Below are 20,868 nucleotides of genomic sequence, written 5' to 3' on the forward strand. Positions count from 1 at the left end.
GGGAGCCCAAGAAAAACATATCTTCAAAAGAAAAGGCTTTCAGGCCCATGGGCATGTTGAGCAAATGTCCCCGAGACAATTTCTTACCCAAAGATGCCCCAAGTAGGTCTGGATGCCAGGGGCAGGGATCATGGGCGCAGAGCTGGGCAGGGAGGTCAGGGTGAATAGCCCCAGGCCTGCATGGCTCTAACCAGCTTCTGGGAAACCCCAGGAGACGTGGCACGCAGGTGGGCAGAGCCAGGGCCCGGCCTGAGCATAGCCTTGTCCTCCAGCCCCGCCCAAGACCCCCTGGTGTGCCAGGCCCCCTTCCTGATCCTGTCCAAGCCGGTGACACCAGACAAGGCCTGGGAAAAGGCTGCTCCCTCAGGGCCCCAGATGCCCCCCTCCCTTTTCTCTTCCTGCTTCTCCCAACACTACTCTCCCCCCAGTCGGTCTGTGGGAAGAATGCCGTGTCCTCTGAACGGGGGCCAAGAGTGACAGGTGGTGGCAGTCCGAGCTGCATGGCCCCTGGTGTAAGAGATCCTCTCCTCCGTCCCCGCCTCCCCTGCCCGCGCCCCTGCCTCCGCCTCTGCCCACCCAGCCCAATCCCTTACAACTGCCCCAGGACTGCTTCTGGGCAGCCGCTGCAAGTCAGACGGCCCTCAAGTTGCCCCTCTCTGCTCCAGGTACCTTTCTCCCCTCAGTCAGCTGGCCCTGGCTCCTCTCGGCCAGACAAGAGGAGGAATCTGACAGCCTGACACACCTCACTCTTCTTTCTGCAGCTAGAAAGACTTGAGTTAGACAAGCAGAAGCACACGCCTCCCTACCTCATGGCGACAGCAAACGGAGCAGTCGAGCTGGGAATCCAGAGCCCATCGACAGGTGCCAAGCTGGGGCAGGAGACAGAGGGAGGAGCCTGGGAAGGGGCATTTGAATCCAGGGCTGGGCCCGTTCCTCAGTGGGAGTTCTGTGCCCCAGGCCTTTTTGTATGGCGTATGAAAGACCCAGAAATTACAACTATCTCTGGGTGACGTTGGGCTGGGTTGAGGGCCTGCATGAAGCCCTCCCTGGAAAGAACGGGAAAATGGGAAGCCCCCATGCATGGCATCTAAACATCCTGGGCAAGGGACGGTGGGGGCATCAAGGCGCATTAGAGGACCAGAAGTCTCCCAAAAGGGCCTCCCAGATCCCGGCAGCCCATCTCTAGAGCCCATCAGATGGCCCCAGAGGCTCAGTGGGACCAGCATTTGCAAACTGCTGCCTAGGTAGGGACCTGGGCCCAGAGCTGGTCTCTGGCCAGCCTGGCTGGGGGTGGTGGGTGGATCCTGACTGGTGTCTCACTTCCTTTGCAGACAAGGCACCTAAAGGTACAGCAGGTGAGGGACCCCCGGCTACGGAGAAAGAGCCTGGTCCACCAGATCCAAAGAAAGGTCCTGGGCCGCCAGATGGGAAGAAAGAACCTGGCCCCTCAAACCCAAAGGAAGAAACCAGTCCCCCGGATGCAAAGAAAAAACCTGGGCCCCCAGACCCAAAGAAGGAACCTGTTCCACCCACCCTGAAGAAAGACGCCAAAGCCGATGCCCTAGAGAAAGGGGACGGGTCCCCGGCCCAACCCTCAACGAGCAGCCAGGGCCCCGAGGGAGAAGGCGACCTGGGTGGGGGCCCCGCGGAGGGCAGCGCTGGGCAAGCAGCAGCCCTGCCCCAGCAGACCGCGACAGCGGAGGCCAGTGTCAAGAAGCCCAAGGCCAAGCAGGAGACCTCAGGCAGCCAGGGCCCCGGAGAGCCCAAGGTACACAAGAAGGCAGCCGAGGGCCAAGCAGGGGCCAGGAGGGGCTCCCCCGCCTTTCTGCACAGCCCGAGCTGTCCTGCCATCATCTCCAGGTGAATGCCCCCTGTCCAGCAGTGGGGACGGGTCTGAGGCTCTGGCCCCAGAGGTCATGCGTAGCTCCTCTGTTTTGGGCATTGTTGTCACCATGTTCAGTGCTAGATTGGGCGGTTCTGAGACAGTCTAGCATCTGTCCTGGGCACTGGCTCTACTACGTTGTGCCCCTGCAGAAACCAGGACGTGGTGAGCGTTTGTAGACACCAGGAATGTCAACACAGAGAGGTCCTCAAAGACCTCTTCTCTAAGCATCTGGAGTCCAGAGTTCCCCTTCCTCCATGAACTTGGTTCTAGCCAAGGGCAGGACTGAGATATCAGGGCGGGGGTGGGTGGGTGGGGGGAAGATAACTTACCTTCTTACTATAATGCGAAAAGATGACTAATAATCAGATTGATAGATCATTACTAATACTTTCGTAAGCATGATATAGCACCAGTCTTCGGCAATCTGTTAGACTTAACCTGAATGCTAACCACATGAATGATATTAGAGATGTATTATAAACCACAGTAGTAACACCATATCAGTCAGAATTATATATTAATATCAGTTAATACCGTGATATCATTGATACATGATCTATTGAATTACCACTGTCTTCGTGAATCAAGAGCCACACGCTGTCCCTAATTGTTAGCCACATAACAATTAACCAAAACAACAATCCTGTTAGTAGATATTAATGATCTATTAGTGCATTGATAGTCAAGATAGTGACCACAGACATTTATGGTATTATTAATGTCCCTTGACTTCATTCAAAGTGAATTTGGATGCATCACCCCATGCATTTGAGGGAGCGGTGGGGGGTTGTGTTAGCTCCAGATTGCAGGAGAGGCTCTGGAAGCATCGAGACCTCCCGGAGGCCAAAGCACAGCTCTGACTGCTAAAGGCATCGTCTCTGCATCGTCATGTTCTAGGCCCGAGAAGCTGCCAGCTGAGAAACCCCCAAATGAGGCATCAGAGCTCATCTTTGAAGGGGTGCCTGTGACCCCCGGCCCCGCGGATCCCGGGCCAGCCACGGTGGCAGAAGGAGGGAAGGACATCCCGGCAGGCAGCCAGAAGGAAGCAGGAGAGAAGGCTCCAGGCCAGGATGGCCAGGCTAAGGTGCAAGGGGACACCTCCAGGGGGATCGAGTTCCAGGCTGTTCCCTCGGAGAAATCGGAGGTGGGGCAGGCCCTTGGTCCCACAGCCAAGGAAGAGGACTGCTTCCAGATTTTGGGTAGGCCAGGGGCAGGTTGGGGGCTGGGGAGGGAGAGGGGCTCCCCAGATGTCCCCATGTCTCCCAGTTTGGAGCGCTGAGTGTCGTATAACTCTAAGAAGTACAAGTTCCTGGTCCCTTCGGATGGAGAAACCGAGGCTTGGGGAAGGGGAAACGTAGCGAGTGCCCCAAATCCACAGCCAGGACAGGATCTGTACCTGTCCAAACAGCCCCACTCCACAACTCACTTTTTGCACTCTCTTCTACTTTGTCTACAATGGGGTTGCGGGGAGGGGGGAGGGAATTAGGCAGGTTTTGGAGCAGCACCAACTCTCTGGACAGTGGAATTTAAAGTCAGTCTGTAGAAGAGCTCAAAGGCCAAGCTTTGGTAGTTCAACTGCATCCTGGAGGGGGTAGGGAGGGTCATGAGAGCCATAGAGGGTTCATGAACTGAGGAGCACAGGTGTATGTGTATGGGAGCAGTGACCAAGGAAGCTGGGCACGTGAGATGGGGCAGGACTGTAGAGTGGCCTTAACTGATGGTCAGACAAGGAGCTGGGGGGTTAGTGGTTTATTAAGGAGGAGACATAGAGCATGAGCGGGCTTGGGGATCAGCTGAGTAGGGAAAAGGCCTGGGCAGGGGTGCAGCAGGGGTGGGGGTGGGGTGAGATGGGGTCAGGAGAGCCCAGAGTGTCCTGACACCCCCCTCCTCCAGGCTGAGGTGCCATGGAAGCCCAGTCAGCCCGCCTGGTCAGCGGCACGGTGCCACCCAGACAGGGTGGGAGGGCCTGGCGGCTGGGCAGCGGCCAGGAGCACTGCCTCCTCCCCCAAGGAGCGGCAGAGCCTCTGCCCCGCCCCCTCCAGAAATCACATCCTCGGGGTGACGGGACCTGAACAACCTCCAAGGGCCGTCAAATGTATCACCAGCCCGGCTTCCCTGCTGCCTCTTGCTATTTATAAAGAGGTTTCCATTCCCGATGACTCAGCCTGTGGGCCGCCAGGGCCCGCTGTTCCCCGTCGTCACCGCTAGGTGGCAGCCTCTCCCTACCAAACACCGCCTTCCCTGTCTCCTCCCGCCCTCGCCCTGCCCTTGGGCGGTGCCCAGCTCGGGGCAGCTTGTGGTGTTATTAGAGGGGATGGTAGGCAGGTCCAATCACCTACCCCATCATTCAGACACAGTAACGCTGATCTGGAGCTCCGCCATTATCGTCCCCACCCCACCCCGCCCTTTTTTTTTTTTTTTCTTTAATGGAAATGCAGATAGCTTGGGAAGGAGACTTCCTACCTTATAATGTGGGAGGGCCCAAGAAATCCAATCAGCTGTCCCCATTGTTGTGCCAGGAGAAGCTGAGCCCCCTCTGACAGAGTCCCAAGGCCATTTTGTGTGTTGGTGGCAGAGCTGAAACTGGAAACTGGGCCCCCTAGCCCCTATCCTGGAGCCAGCTGTCCCCCAGGTATCATCACTTGGTGAACTTTGCTGGATGGGGCCCAGGCCAGGCAGGAGGGGGTGGTGCCGGGGTACATCCTCAGCAGCTCCTGCCACCGACTGATGGCTCTGTTCTGCCTCCCCAGATGACTGTCCGCCACCCCCAGCCCCCTTTCCCCACCGCATCGTGGAGCTGAGGCCTGGGAACATCCACAGTCAATTCAGCCTGAACTCCAAGGAGGCGCTGGGCGGGTGAGAGCTGGGACCCGGAGCCCCTGGCCCACAGGCAGGAGCACATCGAGCACCCAGGGCCTCACGTCTTTCATGTACAAGGCCCCCACACACCCCGATTGGACATGATCTCTGTGGACACAATTACTTCTACGTGGTTAATAACCCCCATCGTATGCAAGCTGTCACATGGGTTGATATGCACTCACGCCCCCGTCTCTCACACAGATACACCATCGGCCATTCAGTGTTGCCCATAGGAGATTAATGGTATTTTCCTGGCTGTTTCAGTTTTAGGCACCACCCTGATCCCCGCAAGGTGCTTCATAAAAAAACCCGCAGGTGACTTGCCCAGGGCCCCAGGGCCCGTGCTTACCACAAGCCTGTGAGCTGTCACGCCAGGGGCCATCCTCTGGATGAGCCGACCTGTCCTGTGCCCGTGGTTTTTGTGGCTCAGCTCCTGTCCCTGCAGTGGAGCTCATAGCTTCCGAATGGAGCCAGGCTGGCTGGGACAAGCGTACCGTCACAGAGGGGGATCCAGACGGGAACGGAACACAAGCCCCCTACCTCAGCCCTGTGTCCCCGGGAACCCCTTCACTCCCAACCTCTTCTCTCTTCAGCGGCAAGTTTGGAGCAGTCTGTACCTGCACGGAGAAAGCCACAGGCCTCAAGCTGGCAGCCAAGGTCATCAAGAAACAGACGCCCAAAGACAAGGTAGTAGGGGCTGGCTGCATGGGAGTGTGAAGGGGTCCTTGGAGTGGGGAGTGGGTACCTCTCACCTCCCTCTACCCGTATGTCTGCACCAGGGGTTTGCTGTGTGGACCTTGATGTTGCTGAAGGGGTCACTCAGATAGACAGATGGACAGGCAGACAACCCTGCCACAGGGCCTGAAGCCCCTACCCATAAACAAGACGCCTCAGTTAGTGAACTTATCCTTGCGACTTCCCCTTCTAGGCACAGGACATTCAGGCCTTCTGTTTGGTTCAATTCAGCAAACACTCATGAGTGTGGGCTCTGGGCCAGGCCCTGTGCTGGGCCCTGGGGGTCCCCAAGGGAAGTGAATGTGGTTTCTGCCTTCAGGGAATGGCGAGGTAATCAGGCCCCGTCTAGAGCTGTGCCTCCACACCCAGCCGGGGGCCCGGTTCAGAGGAGGCCAAGGGCAGTGTTTATTTAAGGAATGAGTGAATGAGTGGATGAATGAATGAATGAATGAATGTGGGCAGAGGCTCACGTGAAGTGAGGGAGGGAATCAGGTGTGTGAGGAGGTGATGACCGTCTAGCAACCTGTTGTGGTGAGGACTGGAACTCAGGAAAGCTAGGGCGGGGGGTCAGGAAGGGGCTGTGGAGAAGGCTCCTGATTCAGCTGGCGGGTCTCCCTAGAACAAAGGCTTGAAGCAGAAGCTGATTCCGGTGGCGGGGCAGGGGAGAGAGTTTCAACCAGAGGGGAACCGTGAGGGGAAAGGCCTGAAGGCCAGAAACGGCAGAGACCTGCTGGGGACCCTTGGGTTGAGGCAGGGGAGCCGAGAAGTGAGCTGATGGGCATTCGAGGCAGAGACCCAGCACCTGCAGAGGCCTGGAGCCTGGGAAGAGCATGAGAAGGAGCTCCAGAGGCCTGCAGCCCTGGCCCCTCTGTCACGGCTCTATGCACGCTGGGAAGGCGTGTAGTTTCTACGTGACTCTGCCTTTCTCCAACTCCCCTACTAGACTGCCGGGTCTCCAGGCCTCTGTTATGGACCTGGCTCGGCCTAGACGCTCAAGACACATGTGCTGTGGACATTAATTGGAGTCAGCTCTTGACTGCTTTCTTCCTGAGTACTTTTTCTGCGCCATTCGCTGTGCCAGGTGCCGGGGACACGGTGGTGAAGTCCGTGGGTCCCTGTCCTCATGGGCTGACAAGCTAGAGAGGAGGAGCAGACAAGTAAAAACAAGCACAAAGCATGGTGTCAGGCACTGAGAAGCGCTAGCAGGAAAAGTAAAGCGAGGCAGGGTACAGGGAGTGGGGGGCCAAGGGGGCCATAAAGATAGGGTGGTGAGGTCAAGGCCTCTCTGGGGAAGTGACGAGCACGGTGAGAGACGAATGAAGGAGTAGAATCACAAGGAAAATGGGAAAAATTTGGGCAGTGACGCGATGCTGGGGGGCAAGGGGGCGGGCAGGGGGAGAGGCTTGATTTGTGGCATCTGGCAATTTCCCTGGTGTAAATATTCCTACCATGGCTGATATCAGCTACCGGTGTGACAGGTGGCTTTCAGCCTCTCTGAAAGTGACAGTTTAGCAGCCTCGACTAGGAAGGCAGTGATGGAGTAGGTGAGAAGGCACTGACTGGGTTTGTAATCCAAGAGGGTTTCCTGATGGCGGGTGTGAGGGAGTAAGAACGTGGGGAAATCTGAGATAGCCTCTAACTTTCTGTCCTGCGCACCTGGGCCAGGGGTCATGCCCTGTTGCTAACAGGCAAGCTGAGGACAGCTCAGTTGTGGGGAGGGGGCCACATCGAGGGTTTCATTTGGACCTGAGAGACTCCGCGTGTCACTTGGACATCCAAGGGGAATGGCAGTTAGGCATTTGGAGCTGTTGGTGCCTGGAGTTCAAGGGTGCAGTCAGAGGTGGAAGTACATATTTGGGGATCAATTACATTTGGATAGAACGGCAGGTACTGGGGCTTGAGGAGGATGCCCGGGGAGAGTGGTGAGCGGAGGACTGGCCCTCGGGCACCCCCGTGTTCAGGCGGGAGGAGAAGGGGAAGATCTGGCAAAGGAATGGTGTCCCAGCAGGAATGACCAGGGGTAAGGACACAGTCTCGGGAGTGGGGAGAGACAGGAGGCAGGGAGGCCAGCAGGGAGGAGGCCGGGCAGTGGTCCGGACCAGGCCCAACAGGTCCGGCCAAGGGCAGAGGGGTGGAGGGTGGAGGACAGGGAGTGGTGACACTCAGGTGGGGCCCCTGGCTTCCCTGGTCCCCAGGAAATGGTGATGCTTGAGATCGAGGTTATGAACCAGCTGAATCACCGCAACCTGATCCAGCTCTACGCGGCCATTGAGACCTCGCACGAGATCGTCCTGTTCATGGAGTAGTGAGTGCTGGCAGTGGGGCAGGGGACCGGGTGGGGGGGCCAGCCGGCCCGGAGGCAAGCTTGTAGAGGGGTCTGTGCACACAGCATCGAGGGCGGCGAGCTCTTCGAGAGGATTGTGGATGAGGACTATCAGCTGACTGAGGTGGACACCATGGTGTTTGTCAGGCAGATCTGTGATGGGATCCTCTTCATGCACAAGATGCGGGTTCTGCACCTGGACCTCAAGGTACTGGAGCTGGGGCCTCCTGGGAGGGGTCAGGAGCAGCATCCGACCACCTGAAACCTGGTGGCAACCAGCTATCCCTCCGCCCCTCCCGTCGGTCCTTCTCTTCCTCCCTCCATCCTTGTATCTATAGATCCCGAAGGGTTTATTGAGTCTTCACTAAGTACCAGGAGCCAGGGCTACAAGACAGAGTGAAAGAGACTTGGTCCTAGCTCTCAGGGTGTCTAGTCTAGTGCTAAGTACACATCTCTTACAGTCCTGGGAGCCCCAAGCGCACCGTCTCACGCAATGAACTTGCTAAGTGTTGCTAACGCGTCCACCTCAGTGCTGGCCCCTTGTAGGCGCTGCGTTTATTGATTCATCCCACAAGTATTTGTGGAGGGCCTACTCTCTGCCAGGTGGTGTTCTAGGTGGTGGAGATCAGGAGTGAACAAAGCAGATAAAAACGCCTGCCCTCTGGGAACTTATGTTCCAGAAGGGGAGTCAGAAAAACAAATCAATTACGTATAGCATCAGTGCGGCAACACACACGTGATAGGCACTAACAAAAACGTTCAGTGAGAGGATATTCACATCCCTCCTCTGACCCTGCTCAGTAACTTGCAGGTAGGGGGTCAGGGACAGAGCGAATCGGGTTTATGGATCACGCCAGCTGTGGTCAGCTGGAGCTCGGCGATGCCGGCCGTGGTGCAGAGTAAGCAGGGGCAGCGTGATTGCTGGGTGTCACGTTTGCAGGATAATCGGCAGGGCTGGTGGAGAATATGGAGCATGACCACTGCGGTGGATTAGCACCCGCTGGCCTCGTGGATAGTCCTTTCGCTCATTCACTCAACAAATATGTATCGAGTACCTGTGCCGTGCTAGGCTGCTTCTGTGCTGCTGTGCACGGTGCTGGGCACGGGCGTTACCATAGGGATGGCGAAGGACACGCCCCTTTCCCCCGGGAGCCTACAGGTTAGTGGGGGAAACGGACCTTCCTCAAATAGATCATCTGAAACCGGAAAAGCGTTGTGAAAAGTACATGAGAGTAACGGGGAGACGTACGAGGTGAACTTGGAGGTGCATGCAAAGGCCAGAGCAGGCCCGGGGCTGGCCAGCACCTGTACCGCGGGCTCACTTGAGGTCAGAGCTGTTTGGGGCGTATGCGCCTTCCGACAGCCCGCGGGGTGGGTGTGCTGTGAGCATCTGCCCTGACAAGTGAAGCCAGGAGAGTCAGGAGATGGGTTCCAATGGGCCAATGTGGCGGCAGGGAATCTGAGGGGTGGTTGTAATGACCAAGGGCCCAGAGGGTGGCGGCCGGGACCAGTGGCAGGGATGGAAGGTGGCCAGACGGTGGCTACATTCTGAAGCTAGAGCCAGTCTGATTTGCTGAGGGTTTGGATGGGGGAGGGGGCAGAGGGCAGGGAGAGGAAAGAGCAGGGTGACTCCTGAGTTTCTGGCCAGAGCTGGTGCCTGCACGTGGCATTGGAGGCCTCCCGTTCCCCCCCGTGAAAGCCACTGCCTCTGGGGTAGAGCAGGGTCCCCAGTTAAAATGAAGTGCCCTGGGAAGAAGCTCATTCTGAAGCCTCTCTATCCTGAAATGTGTTTTTTTCAGGAGAGCAGTAAGTTTCTCCTCAAAGAGGGGTTTCGTGGTCAAGTAAGCTGGGTGACCCATGGCCCGACGGCCCTTCCCAGGGCTCCTCGGGAACTCTCAGACCAGGAGGAGGTCTGAGTCTGTGTCACTTCCCCCAAAAGATCGCACCCTGGGACCTTTCTTTTCTTTCTCTGTTTTGTTCGAACACCAGGTGAGCGGGTGTCATTAGTCCTGCTCTGAGCGGATGCCTCGGTTCAGAAAGCGCCTTCAGAAAGCATGCTGTCAGGGTGCTCTAGTCAAACGCCCACAGAGCCCAGATGTGTAACAGGGGCCAGGCCAGGGCCATGAAGGCCCCGGGGGAACTAGGGGACTAGCACCCGTCGGGGATCACTGACAACTCACCCCGAGCGGTGTGTGGCCATGAGGCGAGGGCTTCTGTTGTTTCGGGAGGTGCAGAAGATCTGGAAAGCAGGGTTTTTGTGTGAAGTCTCCTGCCTTTGAACCATTGTTAACTACCAAAAATGTTTCTGCCTTGCAATCTCAGATTAGCCCTGCGTCCTCGGGTTACAGGAGGAGAAAATGGAGGCCCAGAGCGGGGAGGGACCGGCCTCACAGGAACTTTACTCACACACTCACCTGTGCTGGAGTCACAGGATTCCCAGGAGCCTTGGCTGAGCACCTACCCGGTGCCTTAGTTAGACATTGGTGGGGGGAACAGGGAGGCAGGGAGGGGACAGTCCGTGCCCTGGGAAAGTCCCTCTCTGGGCTGCGGGGTCCTCATCTGTGCCTGGAACAGGCAGGCCCCGGGGGGTCACTGATCGGCGGCCCACACCGACAGCTTGGGCCTCTGCTCCAGAGAGCCCGAGACATGGGTGGACCTGGGTGGGGACGAAGGGTGAGCCAGGTCAGAGGTTAATCCGGGCCACCCCCTTCTCCTCAGCCAGAGAACATCCTGTGTGTCAACACCACGGGCCATTTGGTGAAGATCATTGACTTTGGCCTGGCACGGAGGTACCACTTCAGTGGGGGCGCGGGGGGAGAGGGGAAGGGCAGGGCAAGCCTCTGAGGTGGGCAGGGGGCAGGGGAGGAGCGGAGGGTGCCGGCACGAAGGCCGGGGTCTGCACTCTGAGCTCTTGCTCTCACCCCCAAGGTATAATCCCAACGAGAAGCTGAAGGTGAATTTTGGGACCCCAGAGTTTCTGTCACCTGAGGTGGTGAATTATGACCAAATCTCCGATAAGACAGACATGTGGAGTATGGGGGTCATCACCTATATGCTGTGAGTCCTGAGAGAATGTGGTGTCTGTGGGACTGGGCATGTGGGTGGGCAGCTGGGGCCAAAATTGGCCTCGGGGTCCTGGTGGGGTGGGTCCCATCTCTCTACTCTCTCAGGAAGGGGGTTGCTGGGGTTGGGAGTGCTAGGGAGAACCAAGAGAAGGGAACTTTGTACCCATTTTGTAGATGGAGAAATGAAGGCCCCTAAAGGCACAGTGTCCTAGCCTAAGGCTCTGGACAGCAGACCTTTATGACTCAGGGTGGGGGCAGAGGGGCAGCAGACATCTTTTATGCACTCATCATTCCTCTTCTCCATTGTAACCTGGGAAGCTGGGATGATTATGCCCATTTTACAGATGAGAAGAGTGAGGCTCAGAGAGGGGAAGTGACTTGCCCAAGGTCACCCAGCCAGTCAAACCCAGCTCTGTCCCACTCAAGAAGCTGGGGGTCGGGGCCCCTGGGTGGCTCAGTCGGTTGAGTGTCCGACTTCGGCTCGGGTCATGATCTCACAGTCGGTGAGTTCGAGCCCCGCGTCGGGCTCTGGGCTGACCGCTCAGAGCCTGGAGCCTGCTTTGGATTCTGTGTCTCCCTCTCTCTCTGCTCCTCCCCTGCTCACATGCTGTTTCTCTCTCAAAAATAAATAAAGATTAAAAAAAAATTAAAAAAAAAAAGAAGCTGGGAGTCTTCTCAGCTCGTGGTGCTGCCTTCTAGGATCTGCTTCCATCCCCAGAGCCCCCAAAGGTGACTCAGGGTCCCCAATTTCATCTCCCTGCCCCCTGACATCCCCTCTCTCCAGGCTGAGTGGCCTCTCCCCCTTCCTGGGAGACGATGACACAGAGACCCTAAACAACGTTCTCTCTGCCAACTGGTACTTTGACGAGGAGACCTTTGAGGCCGTGTCCGATGAGGCCAAAGACTTTGTCTCCAACCTCATTGTCAAGGACCAGAGGTGAGGCTCACCCCAGGACACAAACCCCGTGCGTGCAAGCCCAGTGCGTGTGTGCCTGTGTGTGTGTATGTGTGTGTGTGCGTGCACTGCAGGGCAGGAAGAGGGCCGGGCAGCGGCTGGGCTCTGGTGTTTCGCAGGCATTCCGCCCAACCTCACCGCACTGCCCCCTCCCACAGGGCCCGGATGAGCGCTGCCCAGTGCCTCGCCCACCCCTGGCTCAACAACCTGGCAGAGAAAGCCAAGCGCTGTAACCGCCGCCTCAAGTCCCAGATCTTGCTTAAGAAATACCTCATGAAGAGGCGCTGGAAGGTACCACTGGACACGGTGGGGAGGAGGGAGGGGCTGCAGGCGGGAAGAGCTCCTGGCACCAGATCCCAGGCCCCACCAGCCCTGCCTTGGCAGTTTCTATTGACCAGGCCTAGCCCTGTCTGGAAAACAGGGTTGGCTTTTCTCTCTCTCTGTCCCGGGCTGGTTCCTCTCCTGGAGTAGTGACCCTCCACCCACCCCCTAGAAGTGTCTATCACTTCTAGGCATGGGGAACACGCCAGTGGACAAAAGAGACAAGGATTTTAATTTTTATGGACTTACTTTGGGTAGGTTGGGGGGGGGGGTGGATATTAAAAGAGGTTAAGGAAGGGCTCTAGAAAAGAATGAGGATGCTCAGGAGTGCCAGGGGAGAGGTTGCATTTCTTAATAGGGTGGTCAGGAAAGGCCCACTGTGAGAGAGCATGTGAACAAAACACCTGAAAGCAGCGAGGAGTAAGCCATGCTGGTACTGGGGAGAAGTATGTTCCAGGAAGAGGGAATAGCCGGTGCAAAGGCCCTGAGGCAGAAGCGGGGTTGGCAAGTGTGAGGAACAGGTGGGGTGGGCAGTAAGGCTGGAGGGGAGTAGGCAAGGGGTTAGGGAGATGAAATCAGAGAGGGATGGGAGGCAGGGGGCGGAGGGACTTGGCCATAGCAAGGGGCTTGTGTTTTACTTGGAGCGAAATAGGAGCCACCGAAGCATCTAGAGCAGAGAGGTACCCAGGTTTGGTTGCCATACCTGTTGAATGAAGGACGGTGTCCTGGAAGATGGAAGGTATCATGGCACCTCCTGTGGCCACTCTGGGTACTGCACCCTCCCTCCACCTGGCCTTTGGGGAATGAAGGAGACCTACTTAGGGGACGCTCTGCTGGACCACAGCTTCTCCTTTGCCCCGAGGCTGACTGGGACATTTCTCCCTCATCCCTCAGAAAAACTTCATTGCCGTCAGTGCAGCAAACCGCTTCAAGAAGATCAGCAGCTCGGGGGCACTCATGGCTCTGGGGGTCTGAGCCCCGGGAGCGCCTGAGGCCTGGACGCAGCTGCACAGTGGCCGGGGCTGAGGCCACACAGCCCAGAAGGCCAGAGAAGACGGGCCAGATCCCCAGGGTGGGCTGGCTAGGACAAGGCTGCGCCAGGCTGGGAGGCTCGGGGCTCCCCACGACCCCGCGCAGCGACTGCTTCCCCGACGTGAGCCGCCTCAGATGTGGCCTGAATCGATCCTGCTAACGCCTCCCCAGACAGGGCCCTCCCCGGCCCGTCTGTCACAGCCCAGATGCCACAGGCCCTGTTGTCCCCTCCTTGGCTCCCCCTCTTGGAATTGCTACCCCGGTGACCCCTGCTTGGCCTCACCTGGGACATCCCTGGCCGGGGCTTGCTCCTAGCTGGAACGGGAAGGCTGGGGGTCCCAGCACGTGGGGCTTCTGCGGTTGTGGATGGGAGGCCCTTGGTGGGGCAGGAAAGCAGCGAGGCCAATTCCTGAGGCCCAGCTGCCAGGGGAACAGAGCAGGCTTTGTGAAAGAGGACCTCCATGCCCCCGCCCGCCTCCCCGCTCCCAACAGATAAGGCCTAGTACACACCATCTGGCCCGGCCCGGCCCGGCCCGGCCCCCGCCCACCTTCCTTACGACCACCAACACACAGGAACTCCGTGTGAGAGAAGGACGCCCAGCCCAGGCCTGGCGGAGGGTGAGGGGAGAGGCCTGGGGGACAGGGAGACCACCCCCAAGCGTGCCTGAGGGCCAGGCTGGCCCAACCCAGCCACTCTGGACCCTCATCCCAAGGGTCATCCACGGCTTCAGATGATGGGGTCAGCAGGCCCAGGAGGAGGGGGAAAGCCATTGGGCAGTCCCCAACCTGCTCTCAGCTTGTGCCTTGTAAATAAATGTACAGGTTGGATGTGGCTCCCTTCCCTGTGTGTGTGTGTGCCCGCACTCGGGTGAGGTCAGAGAGGACTGCTGTCCACCGAACGCTGCCACGTGCCGGGCACTCTAGTGGCACTTGAGTGCATGGCGGGGTGGTTACCGGCGCAGCCCTGGGAGCCACACTGCCCAGCCTGCGATCGGGGCCAGGGGCTTCCCTACTTTGTGCCTCGGTTTGCTCATTTGTCACAGCACCATTATTGGATGCTTACTGTGTGCCAGGCTCCAGTCAAGTGCTTGTATGGACGTTAACTCATTTCTCTCTCACTGTAAGCTTATGAGGTAGATATTCTTATTATTTCTTTTAAAAAAATTTTTTAATGTTTATTTTTGACAGAGAGAGGGAGACAGAGCATGAGTGGGGGAGGGGCAGAGAGCGAGGGAGACACAGAATGCGAAGCAGGCTCCAGGCTCTGAGCTGTTAGCACAGAGCCTGACACGGGGCTCGAACTCACAGACCGCGAGATCATGACCCGAGCCGAAGTGGGGCTCTCAACCGACTGAGCCACCCAGGTGCCCCAATATTCTTATTATTTCTATTTTACAAAGGAGAAAACTGAGGCTTAGAGAGGGGAAGGAACTTGAAGGCTATTCAACAGGTCAGAAGCTGGAGCATGAAATGAACTCTTCTGTCCCCCAGAGCAAGGCTCTGCTCATGCGCACACCCTGCTTCTCGCCAGAACAAGGTGTGAGCAGAAAACAGAGGCTCCGGGTGGCATCAGAAGTTCGGGCAGGACTGTGGTGCCTTCGCTGGAGCTGCAGGGATGGGGGTCTCCCCAGAGGCCTGGGGGGGGGGGGCGAGGGGGAGGAGAGAGCTGTTCTCTGCTCTTCCCTGTGGGCCACAGTCTGCTCTGCCCCAGGCCTGCATACAATGCAGGGGAGGGGGCTCCATCTGCTGGAGAGGGCAGCCCGGGGGGCAAGAGAGCTTAACACTAATAGGGCACAGCCTTTCTGGCTGTGAGGACAGCTGAGTCAGAGATGGGACTGGCCTACGTGGGACAGCGGGTCTGCCTGCTCAGGGTGAACTGGTTCCAGCAGGAATGGCAGGGACAGTAGTTTGCATGCATTGAGCCCTGCTGGGTACCAGCTCTGGTTCAGCTCTATGTGTTCATGATGGCACTGATTACTCATGGTGAGCCCGCGTGGCAGGCACTGTGTTATGTCCATTTCTCAGATGGGGAAACCAAGCCTCAGGGAGGTTAAGCCACTTTCTCAGGGTCACACAGCTCGTCGATGGCAGAGCCAGGATTTGTACCCGGACTATGGGGCCCAGAGCCCCTGCTCTTAACCGTTACACTGCCTACCTTTTGAGAAATCTTGAACTTGCCCACCTACCTAGACCTTGACAGTTCACCCCTACCTCCCCTGCCTCCGTGAATATTGGCCTGGAGGGCAAGGCCAGGGTTCTCACCCCCTACCCTGGCCCCGTACCAGCAGGTGAGTGCAGCGTCCCATGGCAGCAGGTGCCACACGGGCGGGGTGTGGCAGACTTTGGGGACTAAGCCTGGGGGTCTTGCACTCAGGGTTTGAGAAGCCTGGGGAGCCTGGCTTGGGCTCTTGATGGGACTCGTGCTTATGGGCAAGGCCCCCAGGGCTGTAGATCCCTGCCGGCCTGCCTGCCCGCCTGCCTGCTCACCACCTGCCAGCTGGGCCAGGCCTGTGGTTTCCTCTGAGTTCTCTCAGTCGCTGGCCCCCACCCAGGCTGAGCCTCGGCCACACAGCGTGATGATGAGGGATGAGTCACAGCCGTGGGGCGGGGGGTGAGGAAATGAGGTCCGGCCACAGCAGAGATCCAGGGCCTGGATCCAGCTGGGGAAACCGAGGCCAAAACAAGGAAGGCCCCTCAGCAGAGAACCCAGGCCCCTGGACTCTGGGTGCAAGTCTCAGTCTCCTCCTCTATGGTATGCAAACGACAGCCTCAGCTCTGCTCCCCACTGCTACTCCTAGGGCCATTGTGACAGTCGCAAGATGGGATAGGGTGCCCATTTACCATATTTCACAGCTGAGGAAACAGGTTCAGAGAGGGCAGGTGACTTGCCCAAGACCACACAGTAAATGAACATGTCCTAGAAGGAAGCCCACCCAGAACCGTGGAACAGGGCTGACCACTGCTTCTGTCCCTATCACCTCCTAGGAGCGCATCTTGGAAGGCTCTTTTTGATTTATCAGGGGCCCTCCTTTGTGCCTCCCCTGGTCTCTGGAGGTAAAGGATATAGACTTAACAATATGGATGGGGAAATGAGGGTTCAGAGAGATTTTGTCCCCTCCAAGGGCCACAGAGCACACTCAGAAAAAAAGCTACGGTGGCAGCCTTCAGTGTGGGGCTGAGTTTCTGCCTCTGGGCAGGCCTGGGCTCCAGCCCCATTACCACTACTAGAACCCCCATCCCCAGCAGCCTTGCAGGAAAAAGCTTCTCACCCTAGGAGCCATCCTGGTGGAGAGAGTGAATCCATGGCTCTTTGGGGCCTGCCAGCTGGAGCCAGGGCCAGGGCCAAGGCTCTGGTCTGTGATTCTTCAAGTCCCGGGTGCCAGCTGTGAGTATCCCCTAGCTGGTTGTGCCCTACCGTAGTGCCTGGTTGTGGGTCGGTTCTTCAGGCACGGGGCCCGTTACAATGCTGACGCTGTGATCTTCCCTGCAACGTGCTTCCTGGGGCCACAGGGCCATGAGCTTCCCCTCCTTGCTCAGGGTCCTGGGCACCCCCTTGTGGGCTAAGAAGGGTTAACACCCTCAATGGAACAGCTCCTCCTGGTTGATTCCAGCCCAGAAAGCGTTCCTCCAAGACTATTTCCTGCCTCTGGGCCTTGGCCAGGCCCACAGTGACCACCTCCATGGGTCTGAGGCCGCATCTGGTTTGGATTACACCAGGCCTGGTGACGCCGCCTCTTCCTGTCTGCGTCCAGTGGCCTTGAATTCCACTGGCCACCTTGGACCCAACGGGGCAGTGGTGGGAAAAGATTCAGCCAGTGACAGGGTTGCCCGAGGGTGTGAAGTGGCCAGCGTTGGCCTGAAGGAGGTGCATACCTGCGCCGAGCTCCCATTCGTGCAGCTGCCCACACACCTGTTCCTTTCGGCACGTTAACGCTGCGATTTACTGAGTGCCAGGCACAGTACCGAGTGATTTCCATTTATGAACTCATTTCATCCTCACCCTGTGAGTGGGTATTTTCCTTAGGTATTTCATCCAGATGAGGCAGCTGAGGTTCAGGGAGTTTGTGGACAGGTCTCTGGGTTCCCAGCCAGTAAACAGGGGGGTCACAATGCAAAGCAGACAGTCCTACTTCTGACACATCCAATCGTGTCACAGCTGTTTGTTGAGTCCCTTCTCTGGGCCTGGCCCCAAGCTAGAACCCAGAGGTGAACTGTGGGCACGGTCCCCACCCCCAGGGAGCTCACAACGTCTGGAACCCTACCAGGTGGGAGGTTGGGGGTCAGGGCAAAGCTGGAGGGCCTCAGAAGAAGACACTAGCCCCCATTCTCTTCTTTTCAATGGCGGCGAGTGACATCCAAGCTGAGGGCAAATAAGGGGCAGGCTTTTTCCAGATGGCATGAGGTGGGTGTTCCAGGCAGAAGAGATCACATGTCCAAAGACTTGTAGCTAAGGGCGAGCTTGTCCTGGAGCATTCCAGTATGGCAATAGGGAGACATGGAGGGGTTTTGAGCAAAGGAGGCACAGGGCCAGGTCTGTGGTTTACAAGGATCTCTGAAGCCAGGGAGGTCAGTGAGTGAGAGAGGGAGACTGGAGGCAGGGAGGCCAGAAGGAGGCTGGGCCAGGTTGGCTTGAGAGGTTAAAGAGAACAGTTGGGGACCGGAGGCAGACACAGGTCTCATGAGCCTCTAGGGAGACAGGCTGATGACAGGGAGACTGCACTCGGGTCACACAGAATGGGGTTCAAATCTACTTATTTGCCCTCTCTGAGCCTCAGTTTCCTGTCTGTAAAATGGGGTAATAATAGCACCTGCCCCCCAGAGACAGTGCATTACATGGGGTGTGTGGATAGAGCAGGTGGCATAGGCTGCTGAGCTTACTTGTTCCACAACTATTTCTTCAGTCCCTACAGTGTTCCAGACAGTGTTCTAGGTCTGGAACAGCCAGGAGACACAAATCTCTGGCCTTGGGGAACTTTATTCTAGGTGGGAGAATTCTTTTTTTTTTTTAATTTTTTTTTTAATGTTTATTTATTTTTGAGACAGAGAGAGACAGAGCATGAATGGGGGAGGGGCAGAGAGAGAGGGAGACACAGAATCCGAAACAGGCTCCAGGCTCTGAGCTGTCAGCACAGAGCCTGACGCGGGGCTCGAACTCATGGACCGTGAGATCATGACCTGAGCCAAAGTCGGACGCTTAACCAACCGAGCCACCCAGGCGGCCCTCTAGGTGGGAGAATTCTGACCGGCAGTAGTGAATTTGGAACGCGTTGATGGGGTGGGTGGGGGCAGTGTCTGGGAAGGCTTCTCTGAGGACGTTTGGACAGAGATCGAAGGGTATTCAGGGCATATTAGTGGAGACTGTTCCCGGCAGAAGGAAGAGCAGGTACAAAGGCTGTTTGGAGTGAGAACGGGGTTGGCAGGGGCAGAGCCAGACGGCACGGGCCCGTGGGACGTGGGCTTTTGCTCTGAATGGGTCAGGGAGCCCCTGGGGGCTCCTCTGAGATTTAATCCAGGGCGAATGGATGAATGGGCGGGTGGCCATGACTCCATTTCTCCACTCAGCAAACCTTTATTGAGGGCCTGCTGTGTGCTAGTCACTGGGCTAGGGAAGTAGGTAAAATGAATAAGGCAGACCCAACCCCTCCTCCCTGAAGCTTACATTCTAAGGCAGAGACACAATAAAAAGTGAATATGCATAGAAATGCATAAATCCACGTTGCAACAGGTGCCTGGTGGAGGACACAAATAGGATGCAGAGATGGAGAATAATCTAGGGGCATCTAATCAGGGGGATGAGGGAAGCTTCTCTGAGAAGGTGGTATTTAACTTGGCCTCTGGATGTTGAGAGGTCAGCCCGTGGGGAGTGAGCGTGCCAGGTGGAGGGGATGGCCGGCGTAAGGGCCTAGAAGTGGAAACGACACTCACCAGTGAGTTGGCTGTCTTCAGGAGCAGGAGGGTCAGCCTCTCATTTGTATCCAAAACAGATCAGGGCTCCCTGAGGGCTGTGGTCAGGAGGAGGCAGCCCTTGGCTTTCCAGGGGCCACCACGCAGGATTCTGGCTGTGTGACTAAATGGCCTGTTTTTAGCCTGGAACCACTTCCTTTGGCCCCACCAGCTGCCTCCCTGTCACCACCCAGTTAACCAGTGGGGAGGGAGTAGGGATTAGGCACCTCCGGATGTCAGGGGACAGAAGTTTGCCCTCTCCTCCACCCACCCCCGGCAAAGGAAGGGGCAGACAGACCGGGCTGAGGTCACCAGGCCCTTCAGTGGGGCTGTCTTAAGTTCCGATGTCATTCTTGTTGGCTGAATTGTAATCATGGTATGTAGGATGAGGCTTTGCACATACCAGTCCTGGGGGCTGAAATCATTACCCCCAGGTTACGAATGAACAAAGTGGTCTTCAGAGAGGCAAGTCCACTTGCTCAAAGTTGCACAGCAAGGAAGTGACAGAGCTGGGATGTGAACCCAGCCAGTTGGGCTCCAGAGCTCCTGCTTTTAGCCCCTGGCAGCCTGGCCTTCGGGAGTGATGGGAGCCTGTGTTGGGACAGCCTGTTTTGGCTGAAGACTGGATCGCAAGGTTCTGTATACTCGCTGCAGGCAGACATGACAGGCTGGCCGGCCCAACCTCCCCCTTTGTCCTCATCAATGTGGCAGCCTCAGAGTGGCCCGCCCTCATCAGGACAGGGTCTCCGGGCCCCTGGCTCAGGCGCTGTCTGGGGTGTGGGGAGCGTTGAGCTCTGAACAGTGGAATGCCATAAACCGGGGAAGGAAGCGGGTGGGCGAAAGAGCGGCGGGGAGATAAAATGTGGAGGGTGGAGGAGTCTGAGGAAGGCCCGGCCCTGCGGGTGGGGGTGGCGGGCTTCCCTGGGGGCAGGGAGAGCAGAGACCGGAGGACCAGCAGGTGAAGAACTTCCTGAAAGCCCCTCAGAGCTGCCAGACTTGGGCGGGAAGGGGTGGCCTCTGAAGGCAGTGGGCTCCCCTTTCCTGGAACCCCACGTGACATGCACTTCTTGGTATAGAAGGGATTCAGAAATTGGGCAGGACACGCCCTTTCAGCACTGATATTCCAAGAATCTAAGCTGCTGTGATTAAAAGCTCTGGAATATTCTTAAATACCACTGATTCTACCATTTCAGAATTTGATTTAGCCTGCCTCTGCAAGACAGCTGGGCACCCTTCCCCACTCTGACCTGCTGGGGAAGAGGGGAAGGGGTTGGGATCCCCTTCTGGAGACAGACAAGCCTCCAGGAAGGAGGGTCCCTTAAGCAGAGTCACATGGGACAGCCCTTGTCCTCCAAGAGCTATACAGTTAAGGCAGCAGAGGGGTTCCCTTCTCCTGCTTTGCTGCGTGGCCTTGGGCACATCACTTGCCTTCTCTGGCCTGGGTCTGGGCCATCTGTACTGAGGTGCTGTCTCTGGGTTGGCCCCCGCATAGGCATTCTGGATCTCTGCTAAGCACTGTCCGCTCCTCCAGGTGGGGGTGGCCAGGCAGGAGCACAGGGCGTCTGTTGGTCATGGAAAGAATGTGAGGGCAGGAGGCCCAGTGGGTGGGGTCCTCCGGCTGGGCAGCAAGCAGAGGGCAACATGAGATCATGGTGTCTGGGCCTCCTGGTCCAACACCTCTGGAGATGGGATCCCTTCCAGGCAGTCTCCCATGTCGGACCCTCCCCTGGGACGCAGACTCAGAGTC

At 57.4% G+C, this 20,868-nt stretch overlaps 1 protein-coding gene across 1 annotated transcript; it reads left to right on the forward strand.

Moving 5' to 3' along the window:
• The first annotated feature begins 560 nt into the window (after nt 1-560).
• Nucleotides 561-14,011, forward strand: MYLK2 (myosin light chain kinase 2). The gene is made up of 13 exons (XM_058685212.1): nt 561-665; nt 762-861; nt 1,332-1,860; nt 2,783-3,084; nt 4,636-4,741; nt 5,341-5,434; nt 7,678-7,787; nt 7,872-8,013; nt 10,524-10,594; nt 10,734-10,862; nt 11,655-11,807; nt 11,984-12,116; nt 13,041-14,011. The coding sequence occupies exons 2-13, from the start codon at nt 810-812 to the stop codon at nt 13,119-13,121; spliced, it is 1,902 nt and encodes a 633-aa protein (XP_058541195.1). The 5' UTR covers nt 561-665; nt 762-809; the 3' UTR covers nt 13,122-14,011.
• The last annotated feature ends 6,857 nt before the right edge of the window (nt 14,012-20,868 follow it).

Source organism: Neofelis nebulosa, chromosome 9 (assembly GCF_028018385.1).
Source record: "Neofelis nebulosa isolate mNeoNeb1 chromosome 9, mNeoNeb1.pri, whole genome shotgun sequence".
Taxonomy (NCBI): domain Eukaryota; kingdom Metazoa; phylum Chordata; class Mammalia; order Carnivora; family Felidae; genus Neofelis; species Neofelis nebulosa.